Source organism: Danio aesculapii, chromosome 12 (genome assembly GCF_903798145.1).
Source record: "Danio aesculapii chromosome 12, fDanAes4.1, whole genome shotgun sequence".
Lineage (NCBI taxonomy): Eukaryota > Metazoa > Chordata > Actinopteri > Cypriniformes > Danionidae > Danio > Danio aesculapii.
The window spans coordinates 17,764,442-17,789,535 of NC_079446.1; the positions used below are offsets into that span (position 1 = coordinate 17,764,442).

General features: G+C 34.3%; 1 protein-coding gene across 2 annotated transcripts in view; it reads right to left on the bottom strand.

Annotated features, from left to right (window-relative positions):
• hectd2 (HECT domain containing 2) overlaps positions 1-25,094 on the bottom strand; it is a 44,409-nt gene that overhangs the window by 6,837 nt on the left and 12,478 nt on the right. For both annotated transcript variants that reach the window (XM_056469553.1, XM_056469552.1), the window contains exons 11-18: positions 23,777-23,873; positions 23,295-23,402; positions 19,999-20,131; positions 16,983-17,071; positions 13,934-14,092; positions 9,344-9,418; positions 9,094-9,181; positions 7,207-7,313 (exon numbers count right to left, since the gene is read on the bottom strand). In XM_056469553.1, coding sequence (XP_056325528.1) covers positions 7,207-7,313; positions 9,094-9,181; positions 9,344-9,418; positions 13,934-14,092; positions 16,983-17,071; positions 19,999-20,131; positions 23,295-23,402; positions 23,777-23,873 — 856 coding nt within the window. The remainder of the gene's footprint in view (positions 1-7,206; positions 7,314-9,093; positions 9,182-9,343; positions 9,419-13,933; positions 14,093-16,982; positions 17,072-19,998; positions 20,132-23,294; positions 23,403-23,776; positions 23,874-25,094) is intronic.

Here is a 25,094-nt window from a genome sequence, read left to right on the forward strand (position 1 = left end):
TGAACTCGGACACAAACCAATGACTCACAGGCTGAACATTCCTAAAAATGGTCTGATGAAATAACGATCCCTCTGATTTTTTTCTCTGTACATCTCTTGATTAAAGACCAGTCTGAGGAAACACCATATTGGGAAGTCAAAATCGAGGTGGAACCATCGCCAACATAAACATACATGCAATTTGCGATTTTACCCTGGTGAACAGTGAAAAACACCCAACAAACACAACACACCATCCTAAAATAATCTCAAAGTTAAAGTTAAGAACTAAAGTTTTGCAGTGTGAAAGAAAATATGTATTTGGTAAATGTGGTTTGGTGAACACACTATTCCAGCACACAGTTTGAAACACTCTCTCGATGTGTTAACACGCAATGATTTTAATGAAGAACTATTACCCTGCAGCAAATTGCAGGGAATGTCGAATACGTGCCAACATGCACAACACAAAAACAACAAAAACAAAAACTTGTTCTGCAGAGACAAAACTACATGCAAAAATCAGTACAGCAACATTAGAGTGCCATCAGACATTATAAAAAAAAGTCCAAAGATAAAAAAGTTACAGTTACAATAAACAAATAAAGATATTTAAAAATCCAAAGATTTGAGAAATAGTCAGTATTTTAATATCTATATTGTTTCTTTAATTTATTCTGTGTATTCTTTCACACAATGTGCATGTTTAAAAGGATACTAAGGTGTGAACAGCTTTGTGTTTTGGGCACCTAATTGTATTTTTGGATCTAATAATACACAATGAGCATATTATTTTGATTTATTACTACTAATAAAACATTTTAATCAGTAATTGTTTTGATGATCAATTTAACAAAAAAAAAAAAAAACTAAATGTAATTCATAGGCCTGTCACAATTATCAATATATCGACTTATAGCACAATACGTGAACATGTCCTCAATAATTTTTCGTGATGCAATATATATCGTCCATACATAAAAACATTTCTGACCATATTTAAGCTGATTACGCAGCCTCTCTTTCTCTATTGGAGGTGTCAGGGTCAATATGTTTAAAAAACACGATAATATATACTAAAAATTACTGTAGTATATTTTCATGTGGGTGCCTGATGACTGAAAATAGATCTAGTACTTTTTCTATATTCTATATTATTATTATCATTAATTATTTGTTTAGGACACCCGGTTTCACATTCTGATTCCAACAGATAATTATTCAATCGTTAAAAAGACTATAATTAAATGAAATATTCTTAAGAATAAAACATTATGGGCTCTATTTTGACGATCCATGCGCGAAGTGCAAAGCGCAGGGCGCAAAAGCATTAAGGGTGTGTCCGAATCCACTTTTGCTATTTTAAGGATGGAAAAATCTGCTTTGCACCGTGGCGCATGGTCTAACAGGGTTGAGCTTATTCTCTTAATGAGTTATAGGTATGTTTTGAGAATAAACCAATCAAAGTCTCATCTCCCATTCTCTTAAAGAGTCTTTAAGAGTTGCGTCGCGCCCAAGCGGCAACCTCCCGCTCTCCCTCGGGAGGCCAATACGGAAGTAACTGAAACTGCAATTCATCAAAATTCCGCTAGTCCTGGCTCCATAATAGAGCAAGTTGCAATTGAGCCCACTGTTAGAATGGCCAACTTTACAACAGAAAAAAAGGTGTTTACAGCCTGGTACAAAGAACGATTTTGGTTCGTATAGCTATTATTACCCTCCATGACAACTGTGAGGGGGGTGAATTTTTTTATAACTCATCCATTTCCTTTATTTTAGGTTATATTAAGTTTGCATAATTAAGGGCGTGGCCACTTGAGTGACAGCTAGGTCTCGCTGGTCGCCGTCACTTCACCTCATCTAAATCCAGCAGATTAGCCACTGATCTCGTATTTTTGTGTTGTTCTAGGTGGCTTTACACAGTCAGCTGCCTTTTGGACTTATTTCTTACAATTATCAGATGATATGAGATGCTGTGTCCACTTAATTGTGCTCACAAACCATTCACGTGGCCTCGTTTCCCATGTGAGTAAAGTTATATACTTGTATACCATCTCTATAAATGTATTTGTTTTATTTAAGATCATTTATCATTAATATTTTTCTTTAGACCCGTAAAGCACTCCAGAATGTGACAGATTGTTTAGCTGTAGGCTCTAGAACAGTCATCTGAAGTGTTGTCATACAGTGTTATGCTGGAGTTCATCAATAGTCTTGCATTTACTAACACACACAATATCTGAAGTGTTTGGAAGTAATTCGCGTTTTCCTCCTGTAGAAAAACATCATAAGAACAATGTTTAGTGGCTCACTGTATTACTACAGTGTTTTTAAAAGTCTAAACACTTTATTGATATAGTGTACAGCCAAGCACATGTGGTCAGAACACAAACGAGTCGCAGGTAATAAAGTATCAAGCGTTTCTCCCAAAGTAAAATCTGTCTCCTAGGTCTAAGCAAAGTGCCAGCAGGCATCTGTAGCTCCGTCCACTCTCCGCCTCTTTGCCCTTGTTTGGTATCCCGCCGTGGGTGCGATGACGCGCGAACAAAATGGCGACGGTTGGCCGCGCCTACTTGTAGCTTCTTTTGCAGTGTTCAGAAACCTATGGGTGACGTCACGGATGCTCCGTCCATATATTTTACAGTCTATGGTCGCGCCATGGTGCATTTGCTATTTACATAGCGGACTTTGTAAGTGTAAAAACTGAACGCTTCACTAGCGATAAAACAGTTAAACAGAGCATCTGCAGGCTAGAATGAGAGATGTGCCTCCTCGTTATTTACTTTCACTTTCACTCTCGTGGATAGGGAAACGTGTTGTACGCACAAACATCTATTAGCCTATACATAATTAATTTTGTTTATTAAACGCAAAGATTTGTTTCAAACCTATTTCTAAATTCAGTTCTAATTTCCAGCAAACGAATAAATGTACAATAATAACGAGGTGTGGTCAAAAAATTATATTCAAATACACATTCTGTGCCCTATATGGTCTGAAACCTGACTGGTGGGCAAATCTAAGCTTGTTTTTAATAAAACAAATATAAATATGCATATAATAAATAATAATACTAATAATAACAACATTATACAAAAGCAAATTGTTATGAATAAACTAAAAAAAGCCCCCCGAGATGAAGAAGGCATGGATGCTTTAATCCTTTAATTCTTTTTCATTTGTAAAGACATTAGCGTATTGCTGGACACCCTGTTTGTATTACGCAATGTTTAAGCGAGGCACACAAATAACGCGCTCTGAGCTGGACTTTAGACCAGCTTTGATCTGATCTATTGAACAGTCTATTTATGTTCCTCAAAATAGCAAGGTGCCAGCAATGCGCCTCAACACGCCTCCTTTTTTAGACCAGAACGCCTATGGGCGCACATATGAGCGCAAGTGCATTTGATATTTAAACAGCGTGCTGCAAAACGTCAAAACAGCTCTTGCGCCAAGCTGAAACTAGCAAATAACAATTGCGTCGCGCATTGCACCAGGTGTATGATAGGGCCCTGTGTGTTCTTTGGAAGAGTGTGTTTGCATTAGGATGCTATTATATTGGTCTTAAAATTAAAATAATATCGTTTATCACAATAAATTTTATTGTACTACAACAGATAGATATCGTGACAGGCCTAGTACTTCATTACTAAATAGTAACTAGGGTGGCACAGTGGCTCAGTGGTTAGCACTGTCGCCTCACAGCAAGAAGGTCACTGGTTCGAGTCCCAACTGGACCAGTTGGCATTTCTGTGTGGAGTTTGCATGTTTTCCCCATGTTCACGTGGGTTTCCGCCGGGTGCTCTAGTTTCCCCCACAGTCGAAAGACACGCGTTATAAGTGAATTGGGTAAACAAAATTGGCTGTAGTGTTTGAGTGTGTGCGAACATGTATAGGTGTTTTCTAGTGCTGGATTGCAGCCAGAAGGGCATCCACTGCGTAAAACAAGCAATAGTTGGTGGTTTATTCTGCTGTGGCGACCTCTGAAATAGTGACTAAGTCAAAAGAAAATGAATGAATGAATAAATAAATAGTAAGTATTCTTCTTTCATTATAATTATTCTTATTAATAAAAAAATTCTAATTTTATTACATTGTTAAACAGTAACTTATTTATAAGTAATTATTATTATTATTATTAAATTAGTCAGTAAAAATGCAGTATTAAAATATAACAATATTTATATAAACCAATAATTATAAAACCACTGAATAAAAATGATGAAAGTTATCAATATTATTATTAACAATATAATTATAATATTTTATCTATAATTATTATTTAATATTTTATTTATAGGATTACTGTTTAACTGCTATATCATATTGTTTTGTGCAATCATTGCTAATATTATAGGTGTAACAGTCACTAATGAATGAATGAATTGATAAATAGTAACTATTCTTCTTTCATTATAATTATTGTTATGAATTAAAATTATAATTTTATTACATTGTGTACATCAGTGGTTCTCAAACTGGGGGTCGCGACCCCTACGGGGGTCGCAGAATAATTTCAAGGGGTGATTTGAAAATTGCGTAATTTTCAGAGATTATAATAAAGATTTTTCAGTATTACAAGTGAAAGCTAATATTTTCAGATTTTTAAAAAGATATTACTGATTTACTCATAAAGTATTTAGGACATATTCAGGCAGAATGCATCTTTGTACTTGAAACGCAGCGCTCAGGAACAGTTTAAAACTTGTCATGTCAACTTGCCACAGTAAACAAAGCCCGCAACGCTTGCCCCGCCTTTGCGCTCTTCTTATTGGCCCACTGCTCTAAGAACTGAACATGAATGGATTGGCTAAAATCAGCTGTCAATCACTCAGTCAACGCCTCTTGTCTTCAGATGACAGGAGCTACAACCGCAAAAATGTAAAGCGCTGAAGATGAGAATGAAAACAACACTGACAGATTTTGTCTTAGAAACACCTAAAGCTACAAATAATGGCACATCTGATTACTGATCATGTGGTGAATGTTAATCCACCATCTACATTTTTCGAAGAGTGGATAAAAGACTTCAATTGGCTTCAAGTCCGTTATGAAAATAACTATAGCATTCACTGTAAAGTCTGTGGGATGGAATTTTCAGGTAATTGTTTGCCACATCTACACATTTTAAGCACGATAGTTTCTGTTTAATCCTTCATTTAATCGCCAGATGCTGTCAGCCGTACAAGTGGCAGCTATATGTAAAATTTAACACCACGTACACCATCGCAAAAGGGTATGCACCGACTAAGATTAAACTAATAGTGCAGCTCATGAAAAGACTAGTATTGCTATTAAAATGACGTATGCAAATAATAAGGTATATGTCAAAAGCATCTGTGCAATATCAGACACCACCCGTGAGAACACAGCACAGTTATCGTTAACAGATTCATTGATAAATTCATGTAAAGCAGTGCCTGCAGGGCCGGTGAGCGGTCCGTCCGTGTATCTTTTGGTCACTCAATTATGTTATAAACATGTATTTTCTTGTGATAACGGGATTTCATTGAGACATATTTTCCTCACGCATACATGTATATTTTTTTGCTTGTTAGTTTTGATTAGTGTTGATTTTCAAATGCAATAAATCTGTTTATAAAACTTGTAGTAACAGTGCAATAATTGGTGGGTGCCACTAAATTTTGACTGGTGCGCCTAAATTTTTAAAGTTAGGAGCACCAGTACTACCAAGCAAAAATGTTAATTTCGAGCCCTGTAATGTATAGTAAATATAGTTAAAAGATTGTGAACAGCTTAAAAAAGGTTATTTTTATTGTTTGTATATGCTTTGGTAGTGGGGGGGTCGCGAGTTCTTGACGATCTTACATTGGGGGTCGCTGGTTTAAAGGTTTGAGAACCACTGTTTTACATAATAGTTTACTATATATAAAGTTTATTAACAAAGTACATACAGTAATCAGAGAGTATAATTCAATAGCTTTTAAGACCTTTTTTAAGACTTTTTGCATACATTTTAAGACCCTATAACCACTTTAGGTTCATTCGGAAACACTGGTGAGATTTTAACTTACAGTATATTTACTTAATATTAATATAAGAAATCAATTCAAAACTAAAACATTATTCATATACTGAATAAAAATCTATTAAATCTAGCTAATTCAGCAGGTTGGCGCCTATAGAACTGCAGAAATAATAGTGTGGCATTGGTTACTGCAGTAAACAAAGCAGCATGATGTCAAATCTAGCATGATTTCATTGATTTCATAAACTACACAGCATCCTGATATTTGCAGATTTAATTCAGGCAAACTTTAACATACAACCATACATTGCATAATCAAAAATGTTATAAAATATAATACCTTGCAAAATAGCATTTAAGACTTTTTAATACTATTTAAGGGTCCTAAATTCTTCTACATTGATTTGTCAACTTTTAATAGTTTTAGGACACCCCGATTAATATTATTATTAAATTAGTCTGTAAAAATGCAGTATTAAAATATAACAATATTTATTTAAACCAATAATGGAAGTTATTAATATTATTATTAACAATATAATTATAATATTTTATCTATAATTATTATTTAAAATTATACTCAAAGGAATTTCTTTTTAATTGCTGTATCATTTTGTTTTGTGTAATCATTGCTATTGTTATAGGTGTAAGTCATTAATGAAAAAAAATACACACAAAAATGTTCTCATAAACTAGCAAGCTCCCTGAGTCAGCATTGGTTTGGCTTAAGCAAGTGGAAGAAAACATATTAAGTGACATTCATGAGCTGTTCACAGTCTCCAAGAAGTTGCATCTTTGTTCGCGTTCCAATTGACATGCTAAGCAGGGCAAGAAACTTGTACATTTTCTGGTGGTCTCTATGTATTCATTCTATATGACCTTGAATGCTGAGGTCTCCTCCAGCCAGTAGCAGAAGAGCCTGAATACGGTATGGAGATTGAACAAACAAAGCAGCCCCAGTTACAGGGCACCCTTCCAAAAGAGGGGGAAGGGACAGCCCATACACAGATGCAGCCTTCACACACAGTCACACACACACACTCCTACCCCTGAAACTCCCTCTGCCTGAGAACCATTTGTAGAATATTCCAGAGTTTGCGGTGCCTCACAACAAAACTAGCAGTTAAAAATGACTAGCTGCAGTCAAATGTCAAGGTGATTGTTGGCTTCTACTTGCTTGCAAGTTTTTCCTTATAATTTTCATGATCATGCATTAAAAAACTCTATAACAAACTCACCATTAGGGCATTTGAAGCACAAACGCTGTGAAAACCATTATAGAAAGCAGCAAACTGCCTGTAGATAGACTTATTCAGCAGGAAATCAATGTAGAGCTGGACATATTCTGTGCGAGGACAAACAGATCAATCTGTTAGTAGTGAAAATAAGACCATGATGGTTCCCACTTTATATTAGCTGACCTTAACTAGTATGTACTTGCATCAAAAAATAAATACAATGTACTTACACTGCAAAAATACTTTTCTTTTGTCTTGTTTCTAGACAAATATCAAAAAAATCATAAATCAATAAGCATTTTCTAGACAAGTGAGCTTTTCCTTAAAACAAGCCAAATAATTCTACAGGTTTCTTTTGACATAATATTATTTTGTTGACCTCAATTTCAGATTATTTTGCTAGTTTTAAGGAAAGAATCACTTTATTTTGATATTATTTCTTAAAACAAGACAATGGGTTTATTTAAGTAAGAAGTCTAAGTAAGAAATAAAATCTAAGTAAGAAAAAGCATTTTTGCAGTGTACTGTGTTCATAATGTATTGCAGATCCCTCTTGAGGGGGTATTCGGTTAGGGTTAGGGACAGAATTGGTGATTGGGTAGGTTTAAGGTGTAAAGAATTGTCAACGGTGAAATTTCATATGTAATTACAGATGCAATTACATGCAGGTACTTGTAAGTAATATACAGTTAAAGTCAGAACTATTATCCCTGTTTATTTTTTTCCCAGTGTTCTGTTCAACAGAGAGAAGATTTTTTCAACACATTTCTAAACCCTTTTTTTATTAACAAGAATCAGCTTGTACAGTTTTCTTATACAACAAAACCATTTTACATTTCTTAACAAGAATGAAACAAATGAGAAAAAAAAAAAAACACACAAAGGAGAGGGTACATAATTATCAAATTACATATGAATATATTACACACATTTTTCCAATTTTAGGTATTAACAAAAGTTATTAAATGCACTTTTACTACAGAAAATGCATATATACAAACATTTTTAAGCAAAAAATGTTAAAGTAGGAGCATATATTAACTATTTTAATTGCTTTTCTATTTTTAGACATTTGAATCTCTTTTTCTAGCACCATGAAGAGAGGTTTGCTTTTGGCAAACTTGTATTTATGTATATGAAATTTACATAATAAAAAAATTTAGTTTATAACAAAACCAGCATCTCTTAAATAATAACCCAAAATCAAGGAAGGAAATAAGGATAAGGAAAATTATTTTTAAATATTATGAGCAATAAAAGCTTTAACATTAACCCAAAAAGTTAAGTATATTGGCAAGATCAAAAACACATTTCTAAACATAATCGTTTAATAACTCATTTCTAATACCTGATTTAATTTATCTTTACCATGATGACAGTAAATAATATTTGACTAGATATTTTTCAAGACACTTCTATACAGCTTAAAGTAACATTTAAAGGCTTAACTACTGTATACAAGTTATTGTATAAAGATGTTTTTTTCTGTAGACTATCGAAAAAAATATAGCTCAAAGAGGCTAATAATTTTGACCTTAAAATGGTCTTTAAAAAAATAAAAACTTCTTTTATTCTAGCCGAAATAAAACAAATAAGACTTTCTCCAGAAGCAAACATATTATCAGACATACTGTGAAAATTTCTTTGCTCTGTTAAACGTCATTTGGGAATTATTTGAAAAAGAAAAAAAATTCAAAGGGTGGCTAATAATTCTGACTTCAACTATAATCACAATGTAAAACAGGTACTTACACAATAAGTGTATTGTTACAATTTATCAGTTTCAGTGTAAGTACACCTTAGTTAAAGCCACCTATATAAACTGGCACCCAATGATGCAGTCATGTACATAACTACAAAATGGAGACTACTAAAGATAGTCCAAACCTTTTCTGTTTAGATTGGTTACAGGGATCTTGTCCCCCCCTGGTTTCAGATTATAGGCTTTGACCACTCCAAGTTCTTCTTGAAAAACCTGAAGGAAAAAAAAGGAATTGCATAGAAATGACCTCTGCTTATTTGCAGATATTGTTGTCTCGTTCAATTATACAAACAGACTTATCTATGAGATATGATGGACTGAAAGAAAAGAGCGCAAACATCCTGATTGTGCAGGCCATGTTTAGAGGGCAATCACCTGAAAGGTGGTATAGAAGTCCTCTTCAACATTTCCTTCATAGCTGAGCAGTTCCCCAAGGCCATGAGCAAGATCCTGAAATGCATGCAGAATAAACTTTTTTAGCATTTCAGTGCAAAAGACACTTTTCAGTACAAATAACAAAAGTGCAATTAAAAAAATTTAACATTGTTTCTTGTTTAAATGTGTATGTGGCTAATAAAATACAAGCAGATGAAATGTTTCTATTGCTCGATAAACATAAAAATATAGCTTTTTAACAGAGTAGATTTAGAGGCTCCACGTCCACATTACCTTCGGAAAAAGTTTGAAGGAAGCAAAGAAGCAAACAACGCCTGTAGGCAGTTATGTAAGTTTGGAGGAAGCCAGAGACTGTTAAAACAGAACATCTGGCTCATTTAAATCTGACTTTGCAATAACTGGATAGTGAAGGAAAATCAATATGAAAGCACAGCTTAACTTGTTTTTCAAAATACAATCAAGCTATTGTATATTACATTTCAGCATACATATGCCAAGAGTTGGTGTAAAAGAGATGATATTGGGCGCCCTCTGCTGGACACGTTATTAGAAGCACTGGCTGAATCTTAAAGCGATTGCTCACCTAAACATGAAAATGTACTCCCTATTTACTCACGCTCAAGTGATTACAAACATTTATGAGGTGCTTTTTTGTTTGAAGAATGTAAGAAGCCTATAACCAACTTTTATAAAAAAGAAAAATAAATGCTATGGAAGTCAATGGTTAACGGTTTCCACCATTCTTCAAAATAACTTCTTTTGTGTTCAACAACAAAAAACTGTAATTAAAGAGCTTTGTTATAAGTGAAGGTTGAGTAAAGTTTCATTTTTGGGCGAACTATTCATTTACTGGATAAGGACTCAAAAAAACACAAATGATCATACGAATGAGTTTTTACAGTGTTTTTTTAACACATATTTAAATTAAGTTGGGTAAATAAGTGAACACCACTACTTTTCAAAAGGTAAAGTCTCTATGTATTATTCAAGATGTATTACATACAGTAAAAACAGCAACATCATAAAATATTATTTACATTTATTAATTACATTATTATGAATACATTTATGTGTGAACAGTTGAAGTCAAAATTATTAGCCCCCCCTTTGAATTTTTTTTCTCTTTTAAATATTTAATAATGATGTTTAACAGAGCAAGAACATTTTTCATTTTTTCCTCCGAAGAAAGTCTTATTTGTTTTATTTATAGAATAAAAGCAGTTTATAATCTTTTGAAAACCATTTTAGGGACAAAATTATTAGCCCCTTAAAGCTATATATTTTTTGATAGTCTACAAAACAAACTATCGTTTACAATAACTTGCCCAATTACCCTAACCTGCCTAGTTCACCTAATTAACCTAGTTATATATAGTTACCTAGTTATATATAGTTATATTGTATAGAAGTGTCTTAAAAAATATCTAGTCAAATTATTTACTGTCATCATGACAAAGATAAAATAAATTAGTTATTAGAAATTAGTTTTTTTTAGAAATGTATTGAAAAAATCAGAAGAAAATCAGAAATTGGGGAAAAAAATAAACAGGGCTAATTCAGGGGGGCTAATAATTTTGACTTCAACTGTATTTCAAAGTGTAATTTCTTTTCAGTGAGATTCTTTTCTGAATGAGAAGTGTTCAGTGTCATATTGTTCTTAATAAATCATAATATACTGATTGACACTGAAAACAATTTGTGATTATAATGAAACAAATGATTATAATGAAGAAAAAAAAATTAAGTGTTTATGGAAATCTTGATTTTTGAACACCAGCTTTTCCCCATTTAGACAGTGGTTTGATAGTTTGTTTTGTCTTAGTACACAAAAATATCACATGAGTATATTTTTTACATAAATCGATCATGATTGAAAGTTGATGTTGTTGTGGAATTGTCTTATAACGAATTAAATTAAATTAAATAATTATCCTAGACCTTGATCTGAGCAGAATAAAATTAAATTAGTTCAATATAAGGACATTTTTTTCTGGGTTTTTGGGTTGGTCATGTAAATTATGGTACAACAACCGGGTAATTATCTGCCAATACTTTACAAGTTTGTCTATTTATTTATTGAGTTAGCAAGTTTTTATAGATTGTTTTATCATTAGCAGTAATAGATACCAGCAATGAAGCATTTTTTTCTTGATATTTTGTTATATTTGAAGCAAGAGGAACTAGCGTTTTAAGAGTTAAAAAGTTCAAAAGAAAAACATGATACTTCAAAGGCTGCCGAGAGATTCACAAAACAGGCATGACTTTATCAGCAGAGCTGAAAGCCAACAGAACACCACACTACTGTCATCAGAACAATGCGCCATCTGAGGCTTATTAAAGACATCCAGCAGACTAGACAGCAGGAGTGAGTGAGCCTAAGATGGCCTGCAAGTGTAACCGATAATGCAAGAGCTATTTCTGAATCCAGTGACTCAGTGCTATTCTGCCAGCCACCGACACTGTTTATATATGGCCGAATGAGCTCAGTTTCACCGTATAATGAGCAACACATCCTAAACAGAACATGCTGTCGGAATTATTATTATATTTGATAATAATGTGACAGCTGGTGGTTCTCATAATTGACAAGCATGTGTTCATCAAGATTTGATGAGTTGTGTTGAGTATAGAGTGCATATTTTAAGTGCTAAGTGTATATAACATAGTTTACAGGTGCTGGAAATCCAAAAAAAAAAACTTGAATTTAAACCTGCTTTCAAGGTTTGAAAAGAATGCTAAGATTTTGGGTAAAGTGCTTAAAACTACTTGAAAATGTAACTGTGTTACTTTCATAATAACTTATCGTACTAAATAGGCAATAATAATTAACTCATTCATTTTCCTTCAGCTTAGTGCCTTTATTTTTCAGGGGTCGCCACAGCAGAATGAACCGCCAATTTATCCAGCATGTTTTACGCAGCGAGTTCCCTTCCAGCTGCAACCCAGTACTGGGAAACAGTCATACACTCTTACATTTACACACATACACTACGGTCAATTTAGTTTATTCAGTTAACCTATAGCACATGTATTTAGACTGAGGGAGCCACTAATAATAATTAATTATTTGAATATAAATAAAATAATTGCAAAAATTGTCTATTTACTTTTAAAAAAATCTGTGCTCTTTAAAATGAGAATGAATTTAAATTAAAGATGAAAAAGGACACATTCAAGATGCAAACAAATTTAAGAGAATAAATGACAGTAATTAAATATTGTAATTGGGGCAAGCATGCCATCATACGCTTTCCTTAAGCATCCCTAATAACATCTCATATAATGTCAGTTAAGTATATTTATGTAAATATGTAATTAACACATTTAAAGTGATGAAAAATGTTGAAAACGCATCTGGAAAGTGCTTGAAAAGTGCTTAGATTTGCCCTTTTGGAAAAGGTGTAAGAATTTTGTCATTTAGGCTAAATTGTGCAATGTCTGCACAACCAGTGTCATAAAACAGAATTGCGATATGGAAAACCAACTGAAAATGAAGTGTTCTTTAAAGGGCACCTATTTTACTCCTTTTACAAGATGTAAAATAAGCCTTTGGTGTCTCCAGAATGTGTCTGTAAAGTTTCAGCTCAAAATACCCATCAGATAAATTAAAGTGTCCAGAATTTGCCCATTTTGAAGTTTGAGTATACTGTAGCTGTTTTTGTAGCCTGTGGCTTTAAATCCAAATGACCTGCTTTTCCCCACTCACCGCCCCCCATGTGCGTGTTGCTTCTCATCATGTGTTACATCAGATAAACAGCACAGTGACAGAGACAGACTTGGATATAGCTGAAATACAGCTCATTAGTCAAACATATTAAGTAAGTTTATTTTATGTATTTGTGATGGAGTTTATTCAAGCCTTTCTGAAATGATGAGTCCCACACAAACACACACACACACACACACACACACATATTAGCGTTTACTGGCACCATGGGGCCGTGGTGATTACAGCGGTTAATAATTAGTGATTTTACTGTCTTTATTACAAACATGCTCTGTTTAAAAAACGTTTTAAACTTATAAAACAAATATTTTAATCCCAGTTTCTTTGCAAAAAACGTTGTGTGGACATGTGTTTACATGTTATTATAGTGACATGGAGTCTGTCTATCAATTCAGTGGGCGGGGAAAACCACACTCCTACGTCACGTTGCGGTGGGCCTCAAAATCACTGGGATTTGGATCCTAATTTAACGTTAGAAAATAAAAAAAAAGAAACATGGGTTTATATCACTCCAGTATGACAGTGGACACACTACATACAGACAGTTCTGTCCAAACAGCTAACAAAAATTTATGTTTTGTTTAATATTATTAAATAATAACTAATATTAACTAATATTTTGCTAACAATACCTACACCAGCAGTGGATATATAGAAGAACACACAACAGGAGTGCAATACATTTAGAGTAATATCATTACTTTATATTGGATAAGAGAAATGTGTTGCACTAAACAGTGACAGTTGGTGGTTTTGAAAATGAAAAGTGTTTGTTCATTAAGGCTTGGCTGAATTGAGTATTATTCCATGTGGTGCGTGTGTCACAGCTTGTGTATACATACAGGCATAATCTGCTGGAGGTCGTCCAGGGTGAGGGTCGCCATGCCAACGGGGGTGTCGAGGTCACACGGCACAATGGGCGGGGTCAGCAGCTTCTTGTAGACACAGGGGGGAAAACGGATGTCCAGTGTGATGCTGTTGTACACAGCCAATCCCATAAGCTGACAGAAAGGGTTAAGTGTGCACAGCTAGAGAGATTCACAGGTCTGACCTACACCTCTAATCTTCAGTTGAACTGCATCTGAAAATAAAGGAAGCTTCCTCACTTCTTGGCGATCCATGATTTAACAGGCAGCAGGTTTGTATGATGGCAATACCATGACATCATGTCTCAAGATTTACAGCAAGATCAAGTGAGTTTTCATCATAACCACTGTATTGACTTTTTATAAGAACAAATCAAATATGCCTAAATAAATAAATGTATAGTATATGTATTATATACAGTATACAGTTGAAGGCAAAAATATTAGCTGTCCTGAACTATTAATTCCTTTCCAAATATTTCATAAGTGATTTTAGATGGAATAATAAAAATTTGAAAAAATAAAATAGTGTTTAAAGTCATTATTATTAGCCTCCTCGAGAAATTATTTTTGTGACTGGCTACAGAACATACTACTGTTGTCCTATGACTTGCCGAATCTATTTAAATTCAATAGTTAAACTACTTAATCAAGTTAAGACTCTAAATTGCACTTTAAGCTAATTATGAATATTTAGCAAAATAGCTAGTAAAATTATTATATTAAATTATTAATTATATTATTAGTATTATTATGTTTTTTTCATTATGTCAACAACCAAAATACAAATCAGTCAGATTTTAATAATAATAATAATAATAATAATAATAATAATAATAATAATAATAATAATGTCACTGTATTTATTATATATAATTATATTTTATACAATTATAAAAATTATATATACAGTTGAAGTCAAAATTATTAATCCCCCTGAATTATTAGCCCCGTTTATTTTTTTTTTCCCGATTTCTGTTAAACTGAGAGATTTTTTTCAACACATTTCTAAACATAATAGTTTTAATAACTTATTTCTAATAATTTATTTATTTTATCTTTGCCATGATGACAGTAAATAATTGACTAGATATTTTTCAAAACATTTCTAAACAGCTTAAAGTGACATTTAAAGCTTAACTATGTTAATTAGGTTAACTAGGCAAGTTAGGGTAATTAGGCAAGTCATTGTATAATGATGGTTTGTTCTGTAGACTATTGAAAAATATATAGCTTAAAGGGGCTAATAATTTTGACCTTAAAATGTTTTTTAAAAAATTAAAAACTGCTTTTATTCTAGCCGATATAAAACAAGCAAGACTTTCTCCAGAAGAAAAAATATTATCAGACATACTGTGAAAGTTTCCTTGCTCTATTAAACATAATTTGGGAAATATTTTAAAAAGAAAAAAAATCAAAGGGGGACAAATAATTCTGACTTCAACTGCAATTATATATTATATAATTATATAAATTATATATAATTAAAAACATAATATGTAAAATAATATGAACCAAACTGGTAAACAAAAAAAATCTGATAGATCATGTGACACCTTAAGTATTCAAAGTTACTTTTGTTAGATAAACTAATTTTATTTATTTCCATATATTCTATTTATATTCTTTTTATATATGTATATATTTAAAGGAAGCCAAAGTTAATGTTATAAATGTATGTGCTTCTTGATATAATCGCATGCTCAACTGTAGTTTCAATCAGTTGAATGTTTGGAATGTGCCAGTTGCAGGAATATTGAGCTGACAATGATTTGATTATATAATCAATGGGATTTTACCAAACAAACTGTTTAGACTGACGATTAAAGACAACGCATCGCCATCTGTTTGTATGCCTGTTTGTATGCCTGTATATAACTTGAAGGATTGCCCTTTAAGCAACCAGAATGGAACCTCTTGTGTTTCTTCTGTTTTGTTCCCTTGCTGCAAGTGCATTGAAATCTCAGAAAATTAGTCTTGGAATCATTTTTGATCATGAGAACTTAAAATTATAGATTAAAACCAATTACTATTGAAAGGTAGTGGCTGATAGGCTTGGAAACTTCTGTTTGGTGCCACTAGAGGCGCGTAAATCACACATCTTTGATATTTGCTAATAGCAGCTAATCTCCAAATATTCACTAACAACAACTACACCAGCACAGTGAGATGCATGGAAGAACACACAACAGGTGTACAATACATTTAAATGAAAAGGTGAAGAGCCATGCACATAAGTGCTTTCAGCTGTAGCTGACAACTCAGCTTCATATGCTTTCCACATGTGAAGCAAGGGCAATGGAAAAAAAGTCCTCAGCTCCAGAGAGAGAAAGAGAGAAAGAGGGGAGAGAGCAGACAGACGGGACAGTTTCCATGAGGACTGCAGCAATGAGACAACACAAACCAAGCCCTGGCTGTTCCTAACAAGACAAAACAAAAGAATCTTTATTTCATCATTTTTCACTGATGTGACACAGCAGTTCTGTGCAGCAGGAGAGAGAGAGAGAGAGAGAGAGAGAGAGAGAGAGACAGAGACAGAGACAGAGACAGAGAGAGTTTAGAGGCTGTGAACTGAACTGGCAGCCACATGTATCAAGAAGGCCGAGCCAGAGGGGTAACAACAGGACATGGCAGGCTTTGACTTCCACCGTGTCTTTCCCTACATGAACCATAAGGACCGGATGTCGACACATGCCCGCTTACCTACCACATTATTTACAAAACTCTTTCACAACTATAACTATATCTCAGCATCTTTCATTAGCGTCACATTGCATTATAACCCTATGTACTTGACATTTAGAAACCGTATGGCATAAATATAGCATATGTTCCTTTTTCTCAGCATCGCAGCACAGATTGGTGGCAGAAAACACATTTCCCATCAGAAAACAGAAGGATATGAATAAACTTCAGATGTGTGTGCCAAGTGAGAGCTGACTCTATATTTACATGCTATTTTAAGTTCGTCACGCCCACGTGTGACCACCTATACTGTATAAACTGCAGGAAAATGAAAGGATACGGCTCCAACCAATCGGAATTCAGAGTAGTTGTCACATTTCCAGCTGCTGAACCAATAACACTGAGACTCCTTCACATACGTGAACATGCCTGCAAATTGACACAAAGACAGAAAATAACAATTAAATTTCCTTAAAAATGAGAGGTGTGATGTATTAACTAGGGCTGAGCAATATATCAAAATAATCATGTCAGTGGTCATGTCAGTTATGTCAATATATGGCAACCACACATCTATGAAAACAAACAAGTGATGAAACCCTTCCTTTATTGAATTTTTTTCTGGAAAAATTCACATATCTGATATACACATCAAAAACACTTCCGGCAGGGACGGGAGGAGCTACTTTATGTTCCATGCTGTCGTCATGTTTCAGTTGAGATTACGTCAAACACTAAATAAAAAATGCAAATTTCAAAGCTATTCACCTTTAAAAAGATGTTGTGATGCTTTATTTTGCCTGAAATACCCACTGATTGAGATATGTGTTTACACATGCTTTAAACACAAATTTAATTTTAAAGTGGTCCTATGAGGTAATAACTTGCTGGATGCACATTATCCTGTTTATCACATGCAAAATATTGATCTAAGTTAAAATATTTTTTAGCTTCCAGAAAGCAAAGCTTCAGTAAAGTAAGCAGTCACCTACAAGTCACAAGATTAGGAAAACATTAAAAGATTATGGCACAGCCATACCACTACTATTACACTACTTTTTACCACATAATAATTATTGTTATATGATATTGATGAAAATTGATGAAATTAAAAATGTTTTTTTATCTAATAATCCATTAAAGTTCAAAAAATCATCTTGGCAAAATGATGAACACAGCAAAAATATTTCAGTACTGTTAAACCTGAAATCATTTAATTTAATCAATAACTATTACAAATTGGCAGCTGCTGCGTTGGTATAAAATAGGAGAGCAAATTCAGGACACAAAATTAAATAACTGCACACAAAATATATATTTGAGTTTTAATATTTAACAAAAACATTGTCATTTAAAAATAGTTTTAGTATTTTTTAAAAAACCTTAACAAGTTTTTTATTCATTCATTTTCTTCTGCTTATTCAAGATCAAGTCGCTGGGTAAGCAATTTCAGGAGGGTACTCAAGACTTCCCTCTTCCCAGACACCTCCTCCAGCTCCTCATGGGGGAACCAGAGGCATTTCCTGGGTCTTTCCCTAGCCCCTCTCCCGGTGGAACATGCCTGGAAGACCTTCCTAGGCAGGCTTCCAGGAGGCATCCAAAACAGATGCCTGAGCCACTTCATCTGGCTTCTCTTGATGTGGAAGATCAGTGGCTCTACTCCAAGTTCTTCCAAGGTGCCACCTCCTCACCCTATCTATAAGGGTGTGCCCTGCCACCCTGCGAAGGAAACTCATTTCAGCTGCTTGTATCCGAGATCCTGTTCTTTCGGTTATGACCCAAAGCTCATAAAAGTAGGAATGTAGATTGACCGGTAACTCAAGCGCTTTGCCTTTTGGCTCAGCTCCTTCTTTACCTCAATGGACTGGTATATCAAATGCGTGAACAAAACAGAGTTTTACAGAGAGTGGTCCAAGAAAGATAAAATATCCAGTGAGCGACAGTTCTGTAGGTGCAAATGCCTTGTTGATGCCAGAGGTCAGAGAAGAATGGCCAGACTGGTTCGAGGTGATTAGAAAGGCAACAGTAACTCAAATAACCACTCATTACAACCGAGGTATGCAGAAGAGCATCTCTGAAAGCACAACACATTCAACCTTGAGACGGATGGGCTACAGAAGCAGAAGACCACACCGGGTGCCACTCCGGTCAGCTAAAAACAGGAAACTGGGGCTACAATTTGCACAAGCTCACCAAAATTGGACAAGAGAAGATTGGAAAAACGTTGCCTGGTCTGATGAGTCTCGATTTCTGCTGCGACATTCGGATGGTAGGGTAAGAATTTGGTGTCAACAACATGAAAGCATGGATCCATCCTGCCTTGTATCAACAGTTCAGGCTGGTGGTGGTGGTGTAATGGTGTGGAGGATAATTTGTTGGCACACTTTGTGCCCATTAGTACCAATTGAGAATCGTGTCAACACCGCAGCCTACCTGAGTATTGTTGCTGACTATGTCCATCCCTTTATGACCACAGTGTACCTGTCTTCTAATGGCTACTTCCAAGCAGTATAACGCACCATGTCATAAAGTGCGAACCATCTCAGACGGGTTTCTTGAACATGACAATGAGTTCACTGTACTAAAATAGCCTCCACAGTCACCAGATCTCAATCCAATAGAGCACCTATGGGATTCAGTGGAACGAATGATTCGCATCATAGATGTGCAGCCAACAAATCGGCATCAACTGCGTGATGCTATCATGTCAATATGGACCAAAATCTCTGAGGAATATTTCCAGTACCTTGTTGAATCTATGCCACAAAGGATTAAGGTAGATCTGAAGGCAAAAGGGGGTCCAACCCGGTACTAGTGGCCGGTGAGTGTATACATATATTAGTGTGTGCACTCAGTTTAATGAAAAACCTTTCAAACTGTATTCCATTTAGTTTGTCCAAACACAGGAGCTTAAACACAAAGGTTAATTTAATCTCTGGATTTGATGAAGTGATAAAAATGTATTTGTAGTCATTTAAAACAGATCTGCATTGTTTTTGAGTCTTCAGGGATTGTTAATATTTCTTCTTTGCTTTTTTACCCTTTGTAAAACAACAGCCTAGTTCACCTTTGACATCCTGTGGACAAACTAAGTGGAACAAAAACAATTAAAAGTGCATGTGTGAGATGCAAGGTCACTCAATTGGATAATACGTATACTATTCTGGTGATGAAATTTGCATATATGAACCATTGTGTATGCATAAAAAGCTATACATTGATATTAAACCTTTTACCTCAATAAATGAATTCTCTTTTTTATATGCTTACGTATTTTTCTAGGGAAATAAAAGCAAAACATAGATTGAAGAATATAACAGCTGAATTATATCTAATACTAGTGCTGACTCTCTTACCGTAGTCTGTGTGAAAAATCTGTCGAATCAGGAGAAGAAACCACTCTTTTGTGAGTCCACCCATGTCCAATCCTGCTTCCCCAACAAACGTCACTTTCAGTTTTTTCTTCAGGTCTGCTCGCTTTCTTGAAAGCTATTAAAAAAAGGAATACGTTTATGGAGGGGCCATTTTTCCAAATTAAGTCTTAGCCAGACTTAGAACTTTCCAGAACATGAAGTACATGCTTTTGGCTGAAAATCCTCTCAGCCTAGGAAAACAAACTGTAGATTTTTATAGCTACTTTATACAGAGCAATGCAGCTCATACAAAAGTCCATCATTCTAGTAGGGCTGGGCAATATGGCGAATAATAAGAATCTAGATTTTTTTCCTAAAGTTTGATCAATTCCTGATTTAATTTTTTTATGTGTAACTAGTCAGTTTTGTTCATTAATGTGAAGAGCCATCCATCTCTATGATATAAGATCTTTTTTCTAGTAACTTCCTTCGCTCATCATGTAGTTGGACAATAGCTCTATAATTATTATGCCATTGGTGCAATGACTATGGGCCCTATCATACACCCGGCGCAATAAGGCGCAAGACGTGTTTGGCGTGGATTGTTGCTGTTTTCAGACCAACGCAAACCTAATTTTCACGTTTTGCGCCACGTTGTTTAAATAGCAAATCCATTTGTGGCACTTTGTGGACTCATGGGTGTTCCAGTCTACAAAGAAGGTGTGTTAAGGCACATTGTTGGTGCATTGCTATTTTGAAGAGCTGAAATAGACTGCACCATTGACCAGCTAAAACCTGGTCTAAAGTCCAGAACAAAGGTCTAAAATGCTTACACATTGCTTAATAAACAAATATCTATACATATGAAAAAAAAGTAAGATTTAAAATGTTACAAAAATTATAATTTAGCACATAAATATAAAAACCGTAGTGGTTTTTATATTTATGTGCTAAATTATAATTTTTGTAACATTTTAAACATTTCCATGCCTTCTTCATGTCGGATTTTTTTAGTTTATTCATGACAATTTGCATTTGTATAATGTTTTTATTAATAGCAGTTTTATTTTTTATATGCATATTTATATTTCTTTTAATAAAAAAAAGTTTAGATTTGACCACTTGTTGGGTTTTGAAGACGTATGCATCACCATATGGGGCATAAGAATAGGACGTGTGTTTGGATATAACTATATAATAGTTTTTTGACCACACTTCATTATTTTTGATAATTTATTCATTTGCTGGAAATTAGAACTGAATTTAGAAATAGTTTTGAAACAAATTTTTGTGCTTAACAAATGAAATTAAATATGCAGGCTGATTGATGTCTTCAGTGGAGTGCGTACAACACCGTTTCCTTATCTACAAAAGTAAAGGAGTAAAGTAAAGAGTAAAAATAAAGTAAAGAGGCTAAATGGAGGAGGCTCGTTCTTTATCCTCGTGCTGCAGATGCTCTGTTTAACTGTTTTCTCGCTAGTGAAGCGTTCAGTTTTTCCTCTTACAAAGTCCGCCATGTAAATAGCAAATGCACCATTGCGTGACGCAACTGACTCTTAAAGGGAATGGGAGATGAGACTCTGATTGGTTTATTGCATGTTATGCTCAAAACATACCCATAACTCATTAAGAGCAAACTGTATTTTTTCGTCCTTAAAACAGCAAAAGTGGATTCGGACATGCCCTTAAATTTTCAGGACACCCTACTTTTTTTATTTTAACAGATTTGTGTGTTGAGCATCAATTAAGACAACATTAGCACTTGTTAGCTTTAATTGTTGTGTAATTCTGGATTTTGTCAGCTTACTTCATCTTCCGGGTTTAAAAAAATTTTGGGGGCAGGATCAAAATCAGTGATATAGTGCGAATCTGCTAGTGGAGTGATGACGTGTCAGTTTCTCATTATTATTCATAGCGTAGTTTTCTTATCCTATGAGAAGACCCTGCTTCTTAATTATTCATGAGAGCATGTGCTTTCCGAAAGCAAGGCTGACCTGCCAAGCTGTGAAACCCAATGTTTCCATGATCCACGGGGTTTGTTGCATGTCTTGCTCCGCGATTCTGTCAGGTCCAATACAGCAAAGCTGTTGGTTTGCAGCAAGAATTTTTTATCAGGAGAGATGTACAACAATTGGAGAATGGTGGACTTTGTCTTTTATCTGTTGAGTTTGTTGCCATTGAGACACATCACCTATATCCGTGCTAAGTTCGCCATATGTGTAAAATCCTCCAGATTACCAGCAGCGCTAATGGGTAAAATAGACAGGAAAGAGACCTGCTGCACTGATATCCACTGTGTCTGCATTCAAACCCGCAGAGTGAGGAGGGAAAAGTCTTTCACATTTATAGTGTTTATATAAACACCATCGATATATACACTAGATATCGCATACGGACCCTGAGCATACGTCAATAGTGGCACGGTCACTGATCCATCACTATAAAAAAGTGATGTAAAATAAAAAAATTCATAATAAAAAAAAATAATTTGCATACTGACCACTGGGAAAACTCCCGATCATAGATATATGTGTATATGTCTGGCTCTGGATAGCCACAGTCCTCCACTGCAGATTGGTCCGGCATTCATTTAAAAGGAGCTCTTCCCTGTACTAAAATGGCAGCTCTATTGATGCATTCCTTACAATAGACAACAACAGGGCAGGTGACATCTAATGTAAATATCTATATATAAACACGATTATCTTCATGATGATATAACAAACTGTGGTTATGTGTGGTATGAAAATACAAATGTAGCAGGGCATTAAATTACTTACTGTTTATTTCTGTGCAATTTAACCTTGTAAACTATAAAATCAAGGGTCTCCTCACGGTTTGTGTCTCACTTTGTGAGCCAACTAACAGTTGTTCACTCTTTTTCCCTGCTCTGCTGGCCACACCCACTCCTCCCTCTGCCTGCAGAGCTTCACGCCCATTACAAAGCATTTTTTTTTTATTCTGACGTAGACTTGAACTGAAAAAAGGGGGGGTTTCATGGTCCTTTAATGCTTTTGCACCATGCACTTTAGACTTTGTGCCAAGATTGTTAAAATAGAGCCCAATGTATCTAATATTTTTTATTAAAAATCATAATTTCTCAATTTAAGAACTATATAAACGGTCTTAAAATGTGAATGCAAATTTGAATTAATCTAAAGGAATTAATAAATAAAATTGCCAAGCCCTACTGACTAGAGAGCTCAACAGTTTTCTATGGTTCAAAGGAGCTCCTGGTAACATCTTGAGGAACAGATGCAAGTCAACGTTTACAGATCTGAATTGAGCAGTATTATTACCTCATCCAGTGAGTCACTGACCAGCTGCAGACGCCTAACTTTAATGTTGAGAAACAGCAGACTCATATCCACCCTCTGCCTGCGAGAGACCTTGTCCACCAGGGTTTGCTGCAATAGACACGGAAACCAATCCATTTATCAGTCAATATTGGCCTGAAAGAAACAAGCTCTAAAAGAACATGGCCACAAGTCTGACTTAATGCCTTATTTCCAAGCAGCACATATTCTTAGACAAATGATGTCTGTCTATCTGCGGTGTATGATGATATGATTCTCTAGCCACGTATCTGTTTATCCTACAGTCTGGACACATATGTTTGGGAGGGAGCCATAGGAATGGCCGATTATGCTGCCCCACCCATGCTAGGATTGTTATCAGAAAACTTTCTGAGCCTAGAAGACATGTTCACCCAAATAGAGATTAGTTTCTTCTTCATCTTAAGACAGTTTTGGCAATGGTGAGAGAGCATGGGAATTCTCACCCTGGCCATGCTGATCATCTGCTGCTCTGAATCTCTCTGGATGATGGCTTTCTTCACCACTGTGGACAGGATGAAGGGGAACTGACAGAACGTGAACCTGAGAAAATAGAAGATGAGAAATAAATATGTGTGAAAAGTACACAATATAGAGACCAATAAAGTATACCAGTCTAATGATTAATAAGTTAATCAATAATAATAATAATAATTCATAAAATATATTTTTTTCAGAATTTCCAGCAGCAATCTCGAAACAAGGCCATCATACTCAGAAGGCAAACAGAAGTGTGAGACTATGGGGTGACTATGTGAGACTTTTCACACAGTATATAACAAATTGCGTTTATATTTCTATTTTAATTATTATTGTTATTATCATTAATATTATTATTATTATTGTTAGTATTATTATTACTATTATTATTATTATTGTTGTTGTTGTTGTTGTTGTTGTTACTATTATTATTATTATTATTATTATTATTATTATTATTATTGTTATTATTGTTATTATTACTAATATTATTATTTATTACTATTATTATTGTTGTTGTCGTTATTACTATTATTATTAGGGTGACTATTATTATTATTATTATTATTATTATTATTATTATTATTATTATTGTTATTATTACTAATATTATTATTTATTACTATTATTATTGTTGTTGTCGTTATTACTATTATTATTAGGGTGTTATTTTATACATTTGTATAAAATTTTACAAACAAATCTGTTATACTCACCCAGGCTTCATTGAACAGTGATATGGTCAAATTTAAATTACAAATTTAAACGGCCCATTTCTTGTTTGAATGTAAACATATTTGTTCATTTATTTACTGGCAAAGCTGAATTTTCAACAGCAATTAGTCTAGTCTTTAGTGTCACATTATCCTTCACAAATAATTTTTTAGCTAATTTGGTGCTTAATAAATTCTGTCTTATTGCCAATGCTATAACAGTTCTATTCAGGGCTTGACATTAACTTTTTTGATCACCAGCCACTGTGGCTAGTAGATTTCCAACATTACTAACCATTCACCATTTTCACTAGCCACTCTTTTGTTGTTGGGAATATATATTTTAAATGCATAAATTTGACTGTGGCTAAAATTACTTGATTTAGATTTCGTGTTATGTTCTCATGCCTTCTCATTCATTTCATTTTTTGTGTGTGTTGAGCATGACAAATGGGTTGTGTCGCATTGCAATTAATTTTTTATCTCACATGACTTTTCAGGGCTCAAAATTAAGGATTTACCAAATGTATCTCTGACCACACCAAAAATAAATAATTATTTTTAGCTACAA